General features: G+C 35.5%; 1 protein-coding gene across 1 annotated transcript in view; it reads right to left on the bottom strand.

The window, feature by feature from the left end:
• elovl1b (ELOVL fatty acid elongase 1b) overlaps positions 1-20,920 on the bottom strand; it is a 38,580-nt gene that overhangs the window by 10,179 nt on the left and 7,481 nt on the right. Inside the window, exons 3-4 of the mRNA XM_016570093.1 lie at positions 8,732-8,818; positions 2,724-2,825 (exon numbers count right to left, since the gene is read on the bottom strand). Of these exons, the coding sequence (XP_016425579.1) occupies positions 2,724-2,784 (61 nt within the window). The 5' untranslated portion in view covers positions 2,785-2,825; positions 8,732-8,818. The remainder of the gene's footprint in view (positions 1-2,723; positions 2,826-8,731; positions 8,819-20,920) is intronic.

Below are 20,920 nucleotides of genomic sequence, written 5' to 3'. Positions count from 1 at the left end.
GATGGCGATGCAATCAGGTGAAGAGTTAATGGTTAATTCAGTGACTTTATGAGAAGGATTACAATGAAATCTCAGAAGATGCAGAATGAAATTTCAAACATATTTCATGTAAACTTAATTTACAATCACTCTCTGGAGCCAGAGTTGTCTATTATGTTGTCCACAAGGGGCAAGCCAAAGTCCATGCGGGCGGGTACATGCAGGTGAATCGCTAATATTTGATGTAATGGGTGGAATAATATTTATGTGTAGGGTGTGGTGCGGGTGCGGGCCAGACGGTGACAAGCACGGGTGGGTTTCGGGTCCAATAACCAAGACTATTTCAACTCGGTCCAGTACACGCTGAGCAATGTTGCCAATCACGCTGCCACGCTGCCGCTGCTGTAGTGATTATATTAAAGGGAGCACTTTTTCCTTGCTTTATGTATTTTGAACGAAAATGCCTCTCTGTGATGTTACCACAAGGCATCGCTTACAGATCTCAGGCTTCTGGAAGGGATGTAGATTCATAAGAGTGAGGAGGAAGTAGGAGGGTGCTGAGGCCTATGGCTGTTCTGTACACAAACATCAATGTCTTGAACTTGATGCGAGCTGCAACCGGTAGCCAGTGCAGGGAGATAAAGAGAGGTGTGACATGGGCTCTTTTGGGCTCATGGAAGACCAGTCGTGCCACTGCATTCTGAATCATTTGTCGAGGTTTGATTGTGCATGATGGAAGTCCAGCTAGAAGACCATTGCAATAGTCCAGCCTAGAAATGACAAGGGCCTGGGCAAGAAGTTGTGCAGCATGCTCTGTTTGGAAGGGCCTGATCCTCCTGGTGTTGTGCAATGCAAACCTGCATGATCGAGCGGTCTTTACAATATGGTCCTTGAAGGACAGCTGGTCACCAAAGAATAATTTTTGCTTGTATAATGGGTCCCAGTGATGTAGTGTATATGGTGAAGAGGAGGGGTCCAAGAACTGATTCCCGAAGAAACCCTGTGGCCAGTTGATGCTCTTTGGATACCTCTCCTCCCCAGGAAACCCTGAAAGACCTACTTGTGAGATAAGATTCAAACCAGTGGAGTGTAGATCCTGTGATGGCAGACAGGATAATCTAATGATTCAGATGTAGCCCTACCTGCAGGGCTACAGTGACTGACAGCAAAGCAGTCTCAGTTGAATGGCTGCTGCTGAAACCTGATTGGTTAAAGTTCAGTTGGTCATTCTGTGAAAGAAATAATGCAACTGTGTCTATAAAGGTGTGAACCAAATGGTCCATTCCATTAGAATAACAAAGGAACAGCATTTCTCAGGAACGTCTTGTAGATTGCAGGATCTCCAGCGGGAAGGTCCTAACAGTATTGTTTTTAGCCCTTTTGTCTTCAGGTATAAAATTATATCCCACAGACAAAACTTTGGGAGAAGCTAGGATTCATACAAGGGTAAAATTGTTTGAAGGAAGACGTGCTAACATCGCTATTGAAGAACTGCTACACTACCATCTTCAATAAATTCTTCTCCCCACAAGTACCCAAAAAGCATACCCAAAGCGCTATATAAATGTAACAAATTGATAATTAATTAAAGCAATCTTTTATTGTACTATTGAATAAAATATTAGTTAATTATCAAAGAAAGAAAGAAAATTAATAGCCATAATATGGACTTTTGTAAATGCTGTGATACTATGATGGTGGGTGTTCTGGCGCAATATAGTTGCCGTCACATCATCCAGGTGGATGCTGCACATTGGTGGTGGTTGAGGAGATTCATGTAAAGCGCTTTGAGTACCCAGAAAAGCGCTATATAAATGTAACAAATTAATAATTAATTAAAGCAATCTTTTATTGTACTATTGAATAAAATATTAGTTAATTATCAAAGAAAGAAAGAAAATTAATAGCCATAATATGGACTTTTGTAAATGCTGTGATACTATGATGCTCAGATACTGTTATTTCCTTCTCACATTGCTGATTTCACCATTGACTCTTCCCCTGAACAGTTTATGTTGTTGTATGTGGTATCATTGTAATACTTGACCATCAAAACATAGGGGTAGACATCACCTTTTCTGTGTTATCATGTTTGGTTCAGGAGATATGACACAAAATATATAATTTGGTTATGGTGGAAAGTAAAATGGTCACCATGGCAACCATGAGGTGTTTTTGCGATGGCTTTATTTCTGAAAATGTTTAGGGCCCTAACCTGTACAACTGTACCAAGTTTCATTCTTTTATGAAAAAGTGAACATATCACCTCAAATTTTGAACATATCACCTGGACTAATGTACACAAAAACTTTTATTTTGGATGCGATCAATCGCGATTAATCGTTGTCCAGCACTAATAATAATACTATTGTACTGTAAAATAAAACGTAATAATAATTATAACCATTTTATTTTACAGGACAACAGTAAATTTACAAAACTAATATTAACCTCGGTCTTAATTTCTCCACTTTCAATGATTAAATCATAGAGCTTTTATTTGGGTGGAAAACCTCAGGTAGACTGTTTTGACAACTCAAATTACCCTTTTTGAATTGAAAACAGCTATTTTTGTTGTAAGGTGTCAAGTTTGCCTTCCTGGTATACTGGCTAACACAAGATCATCGGCCATTAGAGAAAGAGAGAGAAAAAAAAAAAAGGCAAAGCATTTGACCACTAGTCTGAATAGAATACATTATTTCAGTACTGACTATGGATTAATTTCATGTAACATGCATTTTTACCTCTTCCTGCTAAGAGGCTATCATAGACCTCCAGTACTCTGTCTTTCACCGTCTCCAGCATTTTCACTGACGTCAGCTTCACGTTTGACTACACAAAAACACCTGTGAGGGCAGAAACAGAGATGTTGTCAGTTCAGAGTGTAATGTGACGTGGAGCAAAACATGCATGAATGCAGATAGTGTGATTCCTCAATCGGTACTTGATCTTTACACTGGGTTTTCTACCAGCAGCTGGCTAACGGAGTTAAATGCAGTTGAAAAAAAAAAATGCAGTTAGTGTTTGTAAGGAATGGAATGAATTCACTGTATCAGGTGACCTCAACAGCTGAGCCAGCGAGAACGAAAGACCTTGAACCTCACGCTGCAAACATGTGATGTTCATCTCGTGTCCGTTTAACATCCTCTAGCCAGATGCTTCCTTAACAATGAGCCCACTTACTTTACTACTACTACTAAGACATGGGTAACGGAGTTATTCAATTTTCTGTTTATTCCAAATTCTGTTTCTTTATCATTTTCCATCTCCCTCTTTCCCTCCTCCATGTGTTTGTTTCCCTCTTGGCTGACATGGTCTGATGTTGGAGGTGTGGCCGCAGAAGGGGGTGGAACGGCACCAGTGAGGTAATGCTTGCCTCACATGAACCTTCATGAAACGCTCGGTCACCTCCATTGAATATATCACTGCTTGAGCTTTGACGCTGTAAACACACTTCTGGATTTATACAGTGGACTACACAGATGGAGGAAGCAGAGTCTGCTCTTATCACAGATCTGTGTCCCGACTGAAGTCTGTGTAAACACAGGAGGGGTTCAGGTGTGTTTGAAGTCTCTCTTTTCAACAAAACAAAGAACTTCCTAAATTAAGCTGTGAGGAAAGGACTGTATAAACTACAGAAAACACTTCAGCAAACATTCACGGTTTATTCACGAACCAAATGTTAAAGATTAACAAATGCAGTGAAAAGAGGTGTAAAAATCACCTTAGCCCTGTCCTCACTAAATAGAATCCAAGAGTCTGGGTAAAAACATAAAAATTTAAAAAAAAAAAAAAAAAAATTGCATATTTATAGTGCTGTCAAACGATTAATCGCAACCAAAATAAAAGTTTTTGTTTACGTAATATATGTGTGTGTGTACTGTGTATATTTATGTATATATATATATATATAATTACACACACATGCATGTACATATTTAAGAAAAATATGTTATGTTTATATATTATATATATTTATATAAAATATAAAAGTTATATTAGTATAAATGTATACATGTAAATTAATGTATATATTTTTTTAAATATATACTGCATGTGTGTGTATTTATATATACACGTAATAAATATACACAGTACAGACATATGTAAACAAAAACTTTTATTTTGGATGCGATTAAGCGCGATTAATTGTTTGACAGCACTAATATATACATATATACATACATATATATATATATATATATACACACACACACACACACACACACACACACAAAATGAGATTATATATTTAAATATTTAGTAAAAATAAATATAAAACATGAGATTTTACATAAACTATAAAATACATTTAAAGAAAATTATGAATCAATCATATATTTACAAAAAAACTTTTATAGTTCATATAATATTTAAATAAACCATAAAGAATTAAATAACTAATAACAATATTGGAACAACAGTCAAATAAAACCAGAAAGACAAACACTCAAAGCTAAGGTTACTTTTGGGTCCAATTTAGTTCACAGACCCATTCAGTAGTTATGTATATAACAATATCATTTTATAACCGTACAATTAGATAAGATTAGCAGTATATTACTCATTTACAACCCAGAGATACAATGATGTGCCCATAACTGCTGGGAAATATGAGCCACTGACGCCATTGTCCTTCTGATAACACAGAACGACTGTCTCTCATTGGTTCAAAAAATGAGTTTTATCCAAAGGGAAGACTTCATCTAGCAACCAGAGGGAACAATAAATAAAAGGTCAATAAATGCTTTACCTTCCAAGGACTCACATGAACAAACAGTTCTGCCTCCCTGCCGCCCAACATCTGCTCTAAAGCAACGGTGGAAACTTCTCTTAAACAGCACCCAACATGTCTTCAACGCTTCAGAGTGAAAACATACCCAGACAGGTTCTCTCACATATTCTCTGTGTAGATCCCTGGATTGGGGCACACAGATGTCATTTGAGATGGCAGTGATAGGCCACTGTAGGCCATCATGTACGTTCACAGACTAATGGGTTTCTACAGATGCTGATTGGAATCATGGACCATGTTTCGTCACACACGGAGGCGTTCATAGAAAATGTGCTGTGACCTTCAGGTTAACCCGCTTTCTGGTCGCTATCGCTTCTAAAGTCGGTGTGATTGTAAAAAGATGGTAACATTCCTTTGCTTTGGGAGTAAAATCTAAGAATTTAAACGACTGCATCATATTGATCTGCGAGCGGAAGACCTGAGATAAGATTAGTGCAAAAGAGTTCAGCAAAAGGAAACGCAGATTGAATGTACACGCAAATGCATGTGAACTGACCGACCTTTATCATAATATTCCTTCCTTTTAGACTTTGCATTGAAGTTCACACAAAAAAAAGTTCCCACAAAAGTCAAAAACCAGCAGTTTCAGAGAGTTTCTTATCTCAGAATGTGAGTTTGTCACCGGAATGAGCCTTCATCCAGCCAGGTGTGGTAGATCTCGAACATTCAGTTCATCAAATGAGGAAGATCAGTTAACGATCAACTGGTTTCTGTACACAAAGTAGTAGCGTCATCCTTGTGCAAAACACATGAAGTGACTAGGGCTGGGTATTGAGACAAATTTCAAGATTCGATTCAATTTTGATTTACAAGCTTGTGATTCGATTCAATTTTGGTCTCAATTCAATATCGATTCATTTGGAAATACAGGCAATCAGGTGCAGTACATGTCAATTAACTAAAGAAAATATCTCTCTAATGCTGTAAACTACACAATAAAACCAATTAGTACTATATTAACGTGATTTACAAACAAACATTTAAACTGCACATTTTTTATAGTAAAAATATCATTATAATTAAAAGGTTATTAATAAATTTTTATTATAGAATACATTTCTACTCCAGTTTGTTAAAATATAAACATTTGAAGTCTGTCATAACGTGAATTTATGATTTTTTTAAAACATACATTAAATACTGAAGAACAGGTTAAGTAAATATATAATGAATATGTAATATAGTGCATATATTTAGCAAAATGCTTCTTTCTAGAGTTCATTTTCTAGCAAATTTTCAAGGTCATTGTCATTGAATTGCTTTTATGAGGTAAATGTAACGTGAAATTGTTTACAAACCGTTTCGTTGACGTCTTTCGGCGGTTGAAATACTATTTAGCGCTTACATGAGACATACATTTCAGTAAGTTGTTCTGTTTCTTTAAACATACCTTATGATGTTCATTCATGTTTACTGCGTGATGTAACTGTAGACGCTGTACAGTAGACGATCTGTCGATCACGACACATCAAAGAGCACCAAAACGGTATTTATTATTTGAATTGCATAATAAAACTGACAGAATTTGAAAGCGGAGACTTTGTTTCATATCAAAAGTAGCAGATTTTCTGTATGGGAGGCATGCTACAAATAATGATTCATTAAGTTCTGTCATGCTTTTGGATTTGTCTTCGTATTGTTTTCATATTTGTGGAACGTAACGGCTGAAAAGTAGTTTGACCAATAGTGTGCAGGCATTGTACACAATCGACCAATCGTGGCGTGCGAGAAGGCGGGATCTACAGAGAAATAGTCTTTGGAAGCAATGCATATACATGTACATATGAAGTATGAGGACTGTAGAGAGCGTGTCAATAGGAAAACAAAGTCAAACTTAGACATTAGGGAATTTGGAAATCCGTTAGGAATCATTAGACAAATTGGACGTATGGTAAACCTGCTTGAACATTTACACACCCCACAGTATAGGGTGAAAAAAACCTGAATGCAAGCAGTGTCTGATCACGTTTGTCAGTGTGGGGGTAATCTAATTTTGCAAGATATGAGAGGCATCTGTAAGACGTCTCAGGGTTGTCAATGGCTGTGTGGATGTATTGTGAGGTTTTGGCATTGCTGATGGAACACAAGCCTCAGCAACTAAATAGTCCAACAGTGGAAACTCATGGAAGCCACATCTAGACACACAAAAGAGCTTTGCCTGGGCCGGGTCTAATTGGTGTTTATGTCCCAGTGGGATGTATTTGTATTTGCATCTGGATTGACTCTCCTGATGAAACGTTGTGCAAACATGTTCTTGGGAGGAGTGCATGCTTCATAATGACAACACTATGAGTGGCTACAATGTTAGTAAACCTCAGGGTTAGCAAACCTCTAATTTACACAAGAAACAGTGAGTTTAATAGGACTATATTGAACACAAACACAATTCTATGAAAGGTGTGAATGTGTCTTTATGAGAAATGACAAGTTCTAATACAGATTTTCAGTAATACTGGAGTAAAAACATCTGCAGCAATGACTGTAGGTAATTCTTTGGAAATGTTTTACAAAGAAAAGTTTGTCTAAAAACATTATTTTTAATGACTCAAAATATAATGTGTGTGTGTGTGTGTGTATATATATATATATATATATATATAATTATTATTATTATTGTTATTATTATACGTAAATATAATGAATAGATTATTCTCACTAAACCATGGCATGTACAGTTCATATTTTACTCCATAAATTAAATAAAATGTAAAATAAACTCACATTAAAAATAAAGTAAACTCAAATTAAATTTAAACATTATTAATCAGTGATTATTCTCTCTAGTAATTCTTATTACTGTAATGGCTTTTTATTTTATTACAGTAAAGTTACCATTACAATATTTTACCTTGTCTTACTTAAATGTTTTGTTAAAAGAACTTTTTTTTTTAGCATAACCGTAATGGGAATGAGATTTTTACATTATGGTAATGAGAATTTCAAGAAAAAGTGCTTAGTTGTCATGCAAATAATGATAAAAAATCGTAATGCCCCTAAAATAGACAAATGTTTAAAGACAAAAATTGATTTTTGTGAGAAATATGACCCAGACACATTCTTCAAGGCTTTCACCAGAAAGCACTTCACTTTAGAAATGACCAGTGTCATTCAACGCCTAGACCAACTGGCAACATCACTGTTATTCTGTACTGAACCCGAATGAACAAAACCAGATTACAATCAACTAGTCATTCAGTGAAAGCCAAAGCCAAAGCCAAACATCACAACACGGCACTGGTCCCTAAAGATAAGACAGGAAACAGAGACCAACACAGTGACCATTTATGGTAACAGCACCCTCATCAAAACTCTTCCAATGCAAAACTAAATCACCGTATGTTAGCGTTTAGGATCAGAGAGGTCTAGTCCCTCGTCCTCATTTACGCCATCACACTTCCCCCCGCTCTCTCCATCTCTCAACATAAGGAAAACATAAACCCATATCCGGCCCTTTAAGTCTGCTCTGTGAGAATTAGCGGGCAGGCGTAAAATGACACGGTTGCTAGCAGAGACAGGGGAACCACCCTGCTCTCAGGCCGCCTGTCATGTGACCAGAACACATCAGGTCAAAAGCCACAGGCAGAAAAAGACAGCAGAAAATCACTAATAACTCATAATCGGTTTTATCTTCTCTAGACAGCAAGAGACACGGCACAAATCACTCAATTACGATTGCAAAACAAGTTCACTTCTGAATAACACTTCCATTTATGGGTAGAAGGGAAAGTTTTAAGAAGTCAAAGCGAAGCTGGCGAAGAGCAAACGGTAAGGGTGGGGTTACACAGTCTGCAGCAACAGGCATCCTGTGAGTGAATCATGCGGCGAAAAAAAGGAACACATTTAGAGTTAATAATAAACCAAAGGAAGAGAAGAATCATGCCATATAAGCCATTTGCGACATCTCCACTTTATTGTAATTGAAAGCACTAGGAAAAGTACAAACGGAAAAAGTCTCACCTTATAAACTCCTGCCTCCTCTGAGAGTCCTGATCAGTGCCGGCGGCCCGACTCTTATCTTCTCTTTCGCCGTCTGCCCCTCTACTGCTGATAGAGAAAGAAACCAGGACAGCGGTAGTGGAGAGAGGGAGAGGCAGAGAGACAGAGCGAGAGAGGGCAGCAAAAGAGAAGGAGAAGTGGAAGGAAAGAGACAGAGGAGAAGTGTGTGTGTGTTAGAGAAATGACGGTGTGACTGGTACGGCTGGCCTCCTGGTCCCTCCCACCCTGACTCACTCTGTGGATGAATAACTGGCACTGAGACAGCAAACTGGAAGAGAGAGACTGAAAATGAGGGGGACAGAGAGCGAGCGAGATCGAGAGAGCGATATCGAGAGAGAGAGAGAGAGAGAGAGCGAGAGAGAGAGAGAGAGAGAGAGAGAGAGATCTAACTTTTAACCTGCAGTTCAACAGCTGTGGCGATACGGTTAGTGGTCCAAGAACTGGAGCGGATTAAGAAAAAGATATTACATAGATAAGTTTGGGGTCTGAAAGAATATTATCATTTTATGTTTTTGAAAGAAGTCTCTTTTGCTCACCAAGACTATTGATTTGATAAAAAAAAAAAAAAAAAGTTAAATTGTACAATTTGAAATACATTTTAAAATATGTTAAAATAGAAAATTTTTCATTTATTGTCATTTATTGTGATTACTTGTGATACAAAGCCGCCATTCCATCAGTCTTGTGTCACATGATCTTTCAGAAATCAGAAACATTTCTTATGTTGAAAAGAAGTCTGCTGCTTAATTTTTCTGTGGAAACTGATACATTTTTTTTCAGGATTCTTTAAAGAATTTTTTTGTAACAATGTAAAAGTTTTTAGCGCCACTTTTGATCAATGTAATGTGTCCTAGCTGAATAAAATTATTAATTACTTTTACAAAATAAATAAATAAATACATCTTACTGTCCCCAACCTTTTCAGTAGGTTTCTCAATACTGATATAAAAAAATCAGTTGATTGATCACAAAAAAAAAACAAAAAACACAAATATACATTACTATACTTCTATAATGCGTCAAAAATTGCCAAATTAATCAAAATTTAAAAAAAAAACTGAAACTGCGATATTACTGCGTTTCACTTTTTTAGGGCAGAATATTTATCTTTATCATTACTAACTAGCAAATATCAGTGGTGTCAAGACACATTGCTTTTGAGATGCACAGAAATATTTTGTAACATTGTGGATGATAAATATCTTTCATCTCTAATCAATATTAGTCTATTCTTCTAAAATGGCTTAAATGTCTAGACATGTTTACTTCACCAAGTAAACACAAGAACATGTATTTATCATTTATATTCACATGGATTAATATAGCAATGTATTAGTAATAAAAACAAAAGTAGCTTTTTCCCTAAACATTTTAAAACATGAAAATACAATGCAGACACAGTGAACGATTCTGAGTGATGATGCAAACAAATACTTGAATCAGACCGTTTGAACTGACTCACACTAATTAATTAAGCATACCAACTGTAACACTGATTTTACATTGATGTTTTTAAGGGAGTTCACACTGAATTCATTTTCAATGCGAGTTGCAAGAGACCACAACTGGTCACATAACTTGGAAAATCAAAATAATCACGATATCACCAATAATATCATCCCGAATATACAGTATAGTGTGTTTATCGTCGTACTGAAAACTGAAGTGCAAGTGGCCTGGACCGCTGCTCCCCCGCCCCCCCAGCCCGTGCCTATAATATTATTCACAAGCCGAGGCGAGAAATCAGTGCGACTCTGTAATGATGAAGGGGGCTATTGTTGTACACCACCCGCTCTAACCAGAAGGAAACAGAGAAACACACTCTGCAACACAAAGCCAGCATCTATAAAATCACTAACCTTCATAAATACAAAAACCTCCTCCAGACCAACAAGAGCACGGCCCTCAGTAACCATACACAGACCATTATTAAAAACACCCGTGTTTGCTTTGCATAACCTAAATCTAAAAGCTAAGCTGTCATGTTCATGCAAATAAAATGAACTATGTCCAATCGGAAAAGAAATCTGCATAAAAATGTGACATATATGGATGGTTTGGAGTTTGGACAGACCATTCTAAAATGCCCACATACCTTTTTTTAGTTTAGGTAAAGATTCATAAACAGGCTGCATACTCCATTTAAATATAAGCAAAGCTGTGTGGAGATGCATCTTTTTTGGGGGAAAAAAGGCAACATTCGTAGTATAGGGTGAGTTCAAAACCAAAGGATTTTAAATATCTTAGCCTTAAAGGGATAGTTCACCCAAAAATGAAAATTTGATGTTTATCGAGTGTCAATGGTCCATTTGAGAGATAGGTGGCGGTAATGCACTTATAAGTCTGCGATCCGCCGTAAAGCAAGAAGAAGACGCGTCACGCACCAGCTGTTGAGAACGCACTCGGGACAGTTCAGACATTGCAGTGCATCAGAGGTAAAACGATACACTGATGTGTAAAGACACGAAACGATCGGTCTGTGCAAAAATTGAACAGTATTTATATGGTTTTTAACCTCTGATGCAGTGCAATGTCTTGTCTGAACTGTCCCGAGCGCATCCTCAACAGCCGGCAGGGGGTAAGCAGATAAACATCAAATTTTCATTTTTGGGTGAACTATCCCTTTAATCTTGAATATGCAACATCAAATACAGACGCAGACCTCCTTACAGTACATTCTGTTGGCATGGCGCATTCAACGCAGAGCCCATAGTTTAATGAACTGCTGCAATAAATCACAATTTACATTAATAAACAAAGAAAAATAATCTGCACACAAATGTTTATGATCTCAAATATGCTTCATAAATTATTTTTTTTAAATGCATAAACGTTTCTACGTATTTGCTTTTCACACTAGATAAAACACACCAGGTCCGAATCTGAATAGACTTAAGGTCTTTGCACACAGAGTTCGAAATTTTCGTATGCGTTGTTCGTATGCGTTGTTTTTTTGTATTCGTCATCCTTTCCTATCAAAATGCTTGCTACAGATGCGAAAACGCAGAAAATTGAACCTGATCAGAATTTTTTTTTATGACGGATGACAGTTTCAGAGGCAGTGTGTAAACGTGATTGACACAACGTGAGGTCGTAATTATTTTTTAAAGTGCGAAAATTTCGGACTCAATGTGCAAAGACGTTTAGTGCCATTGATCAGCATGCAAAGATCATGCTTTCATTTTTTTTTTTAAATCGTTAAATAATAATACTTTTTAAATGGAATAAAAATAAAAAATAAAAAAAAAAGATCATCAAAACTTTAAAATTAAAACTTGTTGAAAATAGTATAAAAGTTTTTTAACCATATGATAATCAACATTAATACAAAAAACACATTTCTAACTTGATTAAAAAAAATCCTAAAAAAAAGCAATTAAAAAAATATTTAGTTAAAAAAAAAAAGTGTTTAAAACTAAATACGAAGTTAAAAACTTCTACAATATTTTTTTACAATTATAACAATATATTTTACAATGACTGGAAGTTTATACTCAAATAAAATGCTTTTAATGCTTACATTAACTTGTTTTTTTTTTAATATGTATAAATTACATTAATGTTTGCACCAATTTAAAAAAAACGTAGTAAACAAATAATAAACAGAGAAAGAATTGTCTACACACTAAAATTGCAGCTCCAAAAATAAATAAAATAAACCCCCAAAACAACAAGTTTTTCACCAGTCAGGTCTTCATCATGGTCAATGGCACTAAGGCTATTCATATTCAGACCTGATCTGTTTTATGTAGTGTGAACAGAAAATACATAGAAACATTCATGCACTTCTTTTTCTTCTTCTTGTTTTTATCAAGTCATACATTTTTGATATCATCAACCTCATGGCATAGAGGGGGGGAATGAGATGTCAGCAGCTATTATCCTAGATCTACAATACATACAATCACACTCTCAGCTTTCCATACGTCACATGACACAGTGATGGTGGTGAAAGCCACTCAAAATAACGTGATATTCAACCTTCACAGTCACCAATACTATAGCAACCAATGCAGCTACACACCAGAAAGTAAACACACTGATCTGATTTGATGACTAACAATGTGAACAGGAGCCTTAAGAAACAGTAGTGCAGAACTACCTCAGGATTTCCACACGTCATCTAATTTGACAAAAGACCAGTGCTGAAACAAACTTGTGATTCACTGCAGAAAGCTTTACACAAGACCACACCAAATATGAAAATCGGTGAAAATTTATGAAGACATATTCAGGTTTGGCCTTGTTCCACGGTGTAGGGCTGGAGAGTAATCATTAACAGATTCAACAAACCACAGGGGACGGTCTACAGATGGTCTATTAGGAAATCAATAACATTTTACTCATTAGCAGATGCACAAAGACTCCTCACATTAATGTTTTTCTTTCTTTCACGGTGACCACAGCTTAAACGGACACAACCGCTCTGCAGGACTAGAGGGCCGCTGGATGTCAAGTCGGTGAAAGGTGAGATGCCTGAGGAGATGCGCTCTCAGACTTTGAGACAAGTTCACCAGTACAATACAAATACTTAGAGACTCATAAACAGGAGATCGGTGTCTCAGACTGTTCAAGCCTGCTGAACTGGTCTATCAACCCGCTTAAGGATGATTAGTGTGTGTGTGTGTGTGTGTGTGTGTGTGTGTGTAGGTGGACATAATTCAGAGAAAGACTGTGGCCATGTTGTGAATGGAATACTAGCTTAGTTATTACTAAATATTGTGAAATGTACACTGCATACTGCTTACAGGTATTACATTTATTAAAAAAAGGAAAGAAGTAGTAGTTGTTACAGGAAGTAAAACAAGCATAAATTTTTCCAAAACTAGTACTTTTTTATATTTAGATGTGCATGGCCCTATTATTAAATAACCCACTGAGTAATAATTCAAATAAAAATTAATGTGTCCATCAGTAGTTAATAAATTATTGAAATGTTGAGAAAACGCAGACGGAATCGCGGAATTTAGTCATAAAAATAGAAACAGATTTCAAAATAAAGGTTTGGTTTAACTTGAAGAAACTGTGACAGAAAAATTGCTTAATGCAATGATAGTACTACTACTACTACTACTAATAATAATAATAATAAAATTATTATTAAAACATTATTTTTAAAGGAATATTTACCAGAATTTATTTAACAGAAAAAAATGTAAATACAGAAAAATTGTAAACAACAACAGTATTTCTGGGGGAAAAAAAGTACTTATTTGTATATAAAATTTATTAAAATCCATTAAAATGGAATCCAGAAAATGAATGGAAAACAGAATTTGGTAAAAAAAAAAAAATTATAAAATAAATAAAACTGAATTTGAGGAAAAAAATAAAACATCTCATAGGGCCTTAATTTAATTTTTGTTAAACTTTTAATAAACTGCTGTTTAATATTGTAAGTTTCATGATTTCAGCTAATTAGGCATGCTTTTTGGTTAATAAAATTTAATTTAACCATTAAAACATAGTCCAGAAAAATTAAAACTGAAAAAATGGAATCCAGAAAAATTTAAACGGAAAAAAATGAATTTGGTAAAAAATTAAATGGATTTCATAGTGCCCTACGCAAAACTGGAACTGGCAATTTTAGAAAAGGAATACTGAAAAGATATAAAAGATGAATTAGGGAGAATCAATAAATTATGAATAATTTATTGCAATTTGTGAATAATATGCAATCATATAACCAATTAAAAAAAAGAAACCGTAGTCTGATGAGTATTTAAAAAATGTAATATAATGCAATTACAAATACTTAATTTTTGTAATCTAATTACATAATCCATATTATAATCAATCTTAATCTATTACTACCCAGCACTGCATGCATACACATACACACACACTGCACTGTGGGACACAGTATTACACCTAGTAACTGTAAGTGCTGGTTACTTCACTTTTTGCTAAATGTTATCCTTGTATTTCATAGATGAATAAAATTTGCATACTGTGCACAAAATACTGCATGTACAATATACACAGCATAAATAATAGGAGTAGCATGTTAGTATGCTATTCTACCATAGTGTGTGAGAGAGAACGTCTCTCATTAAATCTCGGCACCTCCTGCTGGCCAAACAAGGCGTACTGGAAATGCACGGAAATCGCCATCACAGTAAAATGTGAAATATGTGAACCTTCTTCAAGCATCTTGACAGAACCAGAAAAAAAGTCAAAGGCTGATAAGAGAAACGACAAGACGTTTACACAGCACATGGAATCTAACCACCCCTACATGTACGTGACGTTTCATTAAGAGTCAAATGAATCTACATTCTCAGAAAAGGTGATCAATTCTTCAGGTTCACCTCACTGGCATGGCTGAGAGTGTGTGAATGCAAGCGGCTCTGAAACAGAACTAGGCCACAAGAAGAATGATCAGGTTAAAGCATTTAATTAATTATTTTTGTTTTTTGGGGTATGCCCTGATTTCTTATCACCCTATTTTTATATCTACTGTAACTGACACACAAACACAGAAGCATCCACAGTTGCATGCAAAGGCGCAATGCATCGGACACCACATTAGACTAGAAAACTTATAATTACTACAGTTTGTAGTGATAAAGATACATATTCTGCCCTAAAAAGTCAAAACACAGTAACATCAAGATTTGTTTTATTCATTTTGATTGATATTAAATGATTGTTATAAATATAGTATGTATATTTGTTTGTAGTTATATGTAGTTCATGTTTTTGTGATAAACTGACTGATACAGTACATAGATATCGCCACTGAAAAACCCGCTCAAACGGCAGTAAATTATATTTTGTTTATTTTTTTAAGTTAATACTTTTATTCAGAAAGAATGCACCAAATTGATCAAAGGTGATGGTAAAGCATTTTACATTACATAAAAATCTGTTAAAAAATAAATCTTTTGAACTTCATATTTATCAAAGAACCCTGAAAAAAATGTATCTCAGTTTCCACAAAAATATTAAGCAGTGCTGGTTTGATAATTGATAATACACTGATGATAATAATAATAATAACAACAACAACAATAATAATAAATGTTTCTTGAGCAACAAATCAGCATAGAATGATTTCTGAATGTGACACTGAAGACTGGAATAATGATGGTAAAATAAAACTAAAAAGCTTTGCATTACATGAATAAATTACATTTTAAAACATTCAAATAGAAAAGTTATTTTAATTTGTAAAAGCTAATTGTTTACAGTATCAAATAAATGAAGCCTTAGTGAGACTTTCAAAAACATTCCAAAAAAAAAACCTTTGGAATGGCAGTGTAAATAAAAATTCTGCAAAACTATTATATGGAATTCTATGGAAATTTGAAATTAACTTCTACACATCTCAAACCCAGATAACAAGAAGTTACTCGGTTTCATTCTTTTGAACAAAACAATCCATAAAATTACTATCAGACATTCGATCTGCAAGAGGAACAAGACAGAACAGCTCTCCTCCGTCAAAGCTGTGAATCAAGAGCCGCGTCAGTAACGACACAGAGACAAGGAAACTACTCTCATTCCAGACAGTCAAGACCAAAAACTTGACAGGCTTGACAGAAAAGGCATTACTCCAGTTTCTACTGCTTTTGCGTTTGTATTATTACTGCTTTTAAATGACAAGTTTCATCTGTAAATTGAATCCTTTTACGGCTCAACTAGGCCTTGGAGAGAAACTCTGTCCCCCTTTTTTTCTACACAAACTTTCTAAACAAAAACACTCTCGGCCTTCCACTCACCCGCTCAGTGTACTCATGGAAATCTGGGACTATCCCATTACAAACGGTCTCAGTGTTGGTGTTAAGAGATCTGCTGAGGTGAGGGTGTGGTTATGATTGAACTTCAAACAGAAGCTGCGTTCACCTGAGGAGCAACTTAGCAACATACAGTTGCTTTCCGTTAGGATCAGTATTGTATGCTGTCAAAACATATCATTATTTTTCACTTTATTATAGATTATTTCTATAGCACAAGTAAGGAAAGAGGTTTTCAATCAACAAAGACTAGGTGGGGATAGAGGTAGGACAGAAATCGTGAAATGGCTTAAAGTGCGATTAACAAATCACAAAGGCTAAGATTTAATTACACACAACATGCGCCAAACATCTTCCCAAACTTCAGATGAGAAGCCCTTATAAACTGTTGCCAAAGAGAAGCTTTAAGAGGTCCCTGCAATTTACCAATGGTTTAACATTTGAAAAATGAAGACGGCCATGAAAAAACAGTATTGTAATTTTACAGTTGAAATACATTAAAAAAAGATTTTTCTTAAATACCCAATTTAAATATTACAATAGCATTATTTCTTGTTTTGCAATATTTTATTTTGTATTCATTGAAATAATGACAACTATTTATACTACAATGATTATTTATTATTATTTGTATTATTATTATTATACAAACAAGCACAGCAAATCTGGAAATACACATTTTAAAACACAATACATTTTAATCATCAATTAAATTTATTTCTCAAATAATGCACCCCTAGATAGAGGCTAAACCTTAATAATCACTGCGCAAAATTAAGATTAAAAACTCCATTAAAACAGGGCTGTTTCTGGTCATTAAATTAAAAAATAAATGAGCAATACTTTTCACAAAACAAGAAATAATACAACAATATTATTTTTTGCCATTTTGCAACAGTAGCCTATTTTTAGATTAAAAAAATATCACTTCAAAAACTTCCAGCATGCTTTATTAAAGCACTCACATTATCCAAACATACATTAAATTGTTTAGTTTACTTACCAATTTTAAAGTAAATTAATTAATTTGATTAAATTAATCAAAAAACACATATAAATACCTTTTTAGATAAGTAAATCTTGCCCTACAATTCTATTACAAAAGGCTGTGACATGAATTTTATATTATTTCATATGAGATATAGGTATACTACTGACCTTTAGATATAATTTCCACATGTGAAAAGATCATACATATATATATATATATATATATATAATGCTAATATTCAGTTGCTTAAATAAACTTGAATTTTCATTAAAATGCAGTGTCATTATGTTAACGGAGGCGTTGAGGGGCTCACTGGCGCTCCCTTCAACTGCATTAAAATGTGAACTATTCTGGAGGTCACAGAATAATTAGCACAATGCATGGGTGTGTGTTTACAGAGTGGTTAATAAATATGAGATGGTGTTGAGGGAATTGTAATAAGTTGTGTCAGCATGTGCTGCTACACAGGCCAGTGTTCAGTTCGGAGGGGTGCTTAAGAAAACTGCAGGTGTGAACAGAGGGAGGTGGAAACTAATAAACGCAGCCCCTGTTAGCAAAACCACTCTTACAGGCCTGACTGTTTACACGGCAAAAAACATGTACATTGTGCGAGTGAGTGACTGGGTGAAATTTCTCCCGCCCCTTCCCCCTCAGACTCAACTCTCACACGGGTTGCCAGATTGAGGACACGGAACAAGAACAAACGCAATTGACCATGGAAGGCAATGAGGATTACACTGTAGGTTGACCTATCCACGTCTGGTCACATAGCTTTTTAGATGGATGCCAAGGCTTTTTAGGTTAAGTAAAATCTGCAATCTCTGACCCAGTTCATTAGCTGGCTTCCATGGCTGCAATACGCTGTGTTTTCCACCAACTGGCAACCCATGGTGTTGAAATGGGTATGATGATGGGAATGATGGGTAAACTGTAAGTTGGCGGAATCACACAGACCAAAACAAAAACAGACATTCTGGCACGGGATGCACATTTTCAAAGTAGAAAAACGGGCTGCTTCATTGTTTTCAGAGAAACAATGTGACCTTAGCATGTTTCTAAAACATCTGGAAAAATTATGGTATTTTTATGCTTTAGTACAGTCGAAAAACAATAAAGAAACATCTTCCAGCACCTTGTGTGCGTATTTGTTTGATATGTATGCGTGCATGCATTTATGTGAAGCTTCAAAGCTTTTAACCCTCCACTCCACACCTATTTTTGCAATATTTTTTTAACTGTGGTGAGAACTAACCGCTGCTGAAAACGGGGGTTTCATGACCCTTAAACAAACTGCATGGGCCATACACCAAAACCAGCAGATAAACATCTGGCCTGGGTCAAATAAACAAAGTGAATACAACACATCAGTCAGCAAGTGTAGTTTCAGAGAGGTTTGGGGCTTTTTGTAGCAGGTCAGGCTAGAAGACCAGCAGAAGACACTGCTATCCAGACTGGGTGACTTTAAACCAGCTAAGACCAGCAAAGTACAAAGAGGGTAAAAATGCTCTCACATTTCACAAACTCCCCGTTGTTCCTCACTGAGGGCTTTACAACACATGGCTCCTCTAATAACAATGCACGATGGAACCATGGCAACCCGGAATAACGATAATGCCAAGATACAAATGTTTTGTGTAATCTTGCTATGAAGGGTCTGGTGACATTTTAACAAAGACTTTCGGCAGGCATTGTTGCATTAAGCAGGTTAAATCAACCTGTCAGTGGTATATGAACATACATAGCCAAGAGTGTTTGCAAACAGGTATTTTTCCATTTCTGTGGTACATGAAAGAAAACATTTCACACATAGGCCTGTCGCGATAATTAAATAACCGTCTAATCGCGATTATTGTGCTTTTTATACGGCACAAGGGGGAGTCATACACCAAAAGAAACAGAAGAGTTTGCTTTTCATGCACTGTATAGCCTATATCATCTGAAGCCATTCCATATCTTAACGTGAGGGACAGAATTATATTTACATTGTTCAATTTAAGTTTACAGAAATTGACCTTCCTTCTGCTGCAGCTGTCAGTTATTCTCCGCTCAGCATTCAAACAGCACGTCACGTTCAATTATGACAGTCAGCACGGTAAAACTCTCTCTAAAAGATTATATATTCCCATTATAATACTTGAGGTGTAGATAAAGGTCTGGGAATTCGCATAAAATGACATCTTGTTGGAGTTCATTGCTCTCTCATTTCTCTTCTCTTTGTTTGTACCGTGTGGAGTGCAGCGCACTGTGACTTATGTTGCTTCAAGTGCACCATTCTGCACCCTGGATGTGCATAAGAGCTTTGTGCCGCTCTGTTTGAAGAGTTTCACATTACCAAAGTTTTGTACACAAAGATTATTAGAAGCTTTTATTTTTCTCATGATTTCCATCTTATTTTCATGAATGTATTTTGTAAGAATACAAATAGTTAACAGAATGTTTAAATTGTATAATGTGCACCAAAGATTTTTTTCCAAGATATTGTTTTTGCTGCTAAATTATACAGTCAGCTAGTTTAATTTCATAGCTTATATATTTTATTCAAATGTAGTTTTTCTCTGTAATGAGGAAGTGAGTATTTATTCAAACAGCACGTCACGTTCAGTTATGACAGTCAGCATAAAACTCTCTCTCCAAGATGATATATTCCCATTATAATACTTTAAGTTTAAGGAAGGAAGGAATTATCACAAACCGAAAGATTATTAGAAGCCTTTCTTTTTCTCATGATTTCTATCTTATATTCATGAATGTATTTTGTAAGAATACAAATAGTTAACAGAATAAACATGTTTAAATTGTATAAGGTGCACCAAAGATTTTTTTTCAAGATATTGTTTTTGCTGCTAAATTATACAGTCAGCTAGTTCAATTTCATAGCTTATATATTTTTATTCAAATGTAGTTTTTCTCTGTAATGAGGAAGCGAGTATTTAGTGGATTGCGTTTAACAAAGGGTTTAAAATAAGAGTGACCATTAGTTCCACAAACACAGTATTGATATTCTGTTGTGGTGTAGAAAAAAATATAGTGCTGGTGTTGGATCGGTATTGGCCGATTCTTAGAATTTGGAATACTCTATGTAATCTTACACTGCAAAATAATAACTAAAAAAAGATTAAAAGATAACATCATTATTATTTACTGAACCCTTAAATTAATCACAATTATACAATGAAAGTAGGGCTGCACGATAAATCGCATGCGTTATTTAATGCGCATTTTGTCAGAAAGCCGGTTCTGTAATCAGCGGTAAATCTCCATCACCTGCGGGCTTTCACATTGAGCAGCATTAACTACACAGAGCCGTTGTTCACTGACGAGCTGCGCAAAACCACGTTCATATTCGCACGATTTTTTGCGCAGCTCGTCAGAGAACAACGGCTCTGTGTAGTTAATGCTGCTCAATGTGAAAGCCCGCAG

Source organism: Sinocyclocheilus rhinocerous, unplaced genomic scaffold (assembly GCF_001515625.1).
Source record: "Sinocyclocheilus rhinocerous isolate Xijiao unplaced genomic scaffold, SAMN03320098_v1.1 scaffold711, whole genome shotgun sequence".
Classification (NCBI taxonomy): domain Eukaryota; kingdom Metazoa; phylum Chordata; class Actinopteri; order Cypriniformes; family Cyprinidae; genus Sinocyclocheilus; species Sinocyclocheilus rhinocerous.
Note: the sequence above shows the minus strand (reverse complement) of the source record. Positions and strands in the feature narration are given on the sequence as shown.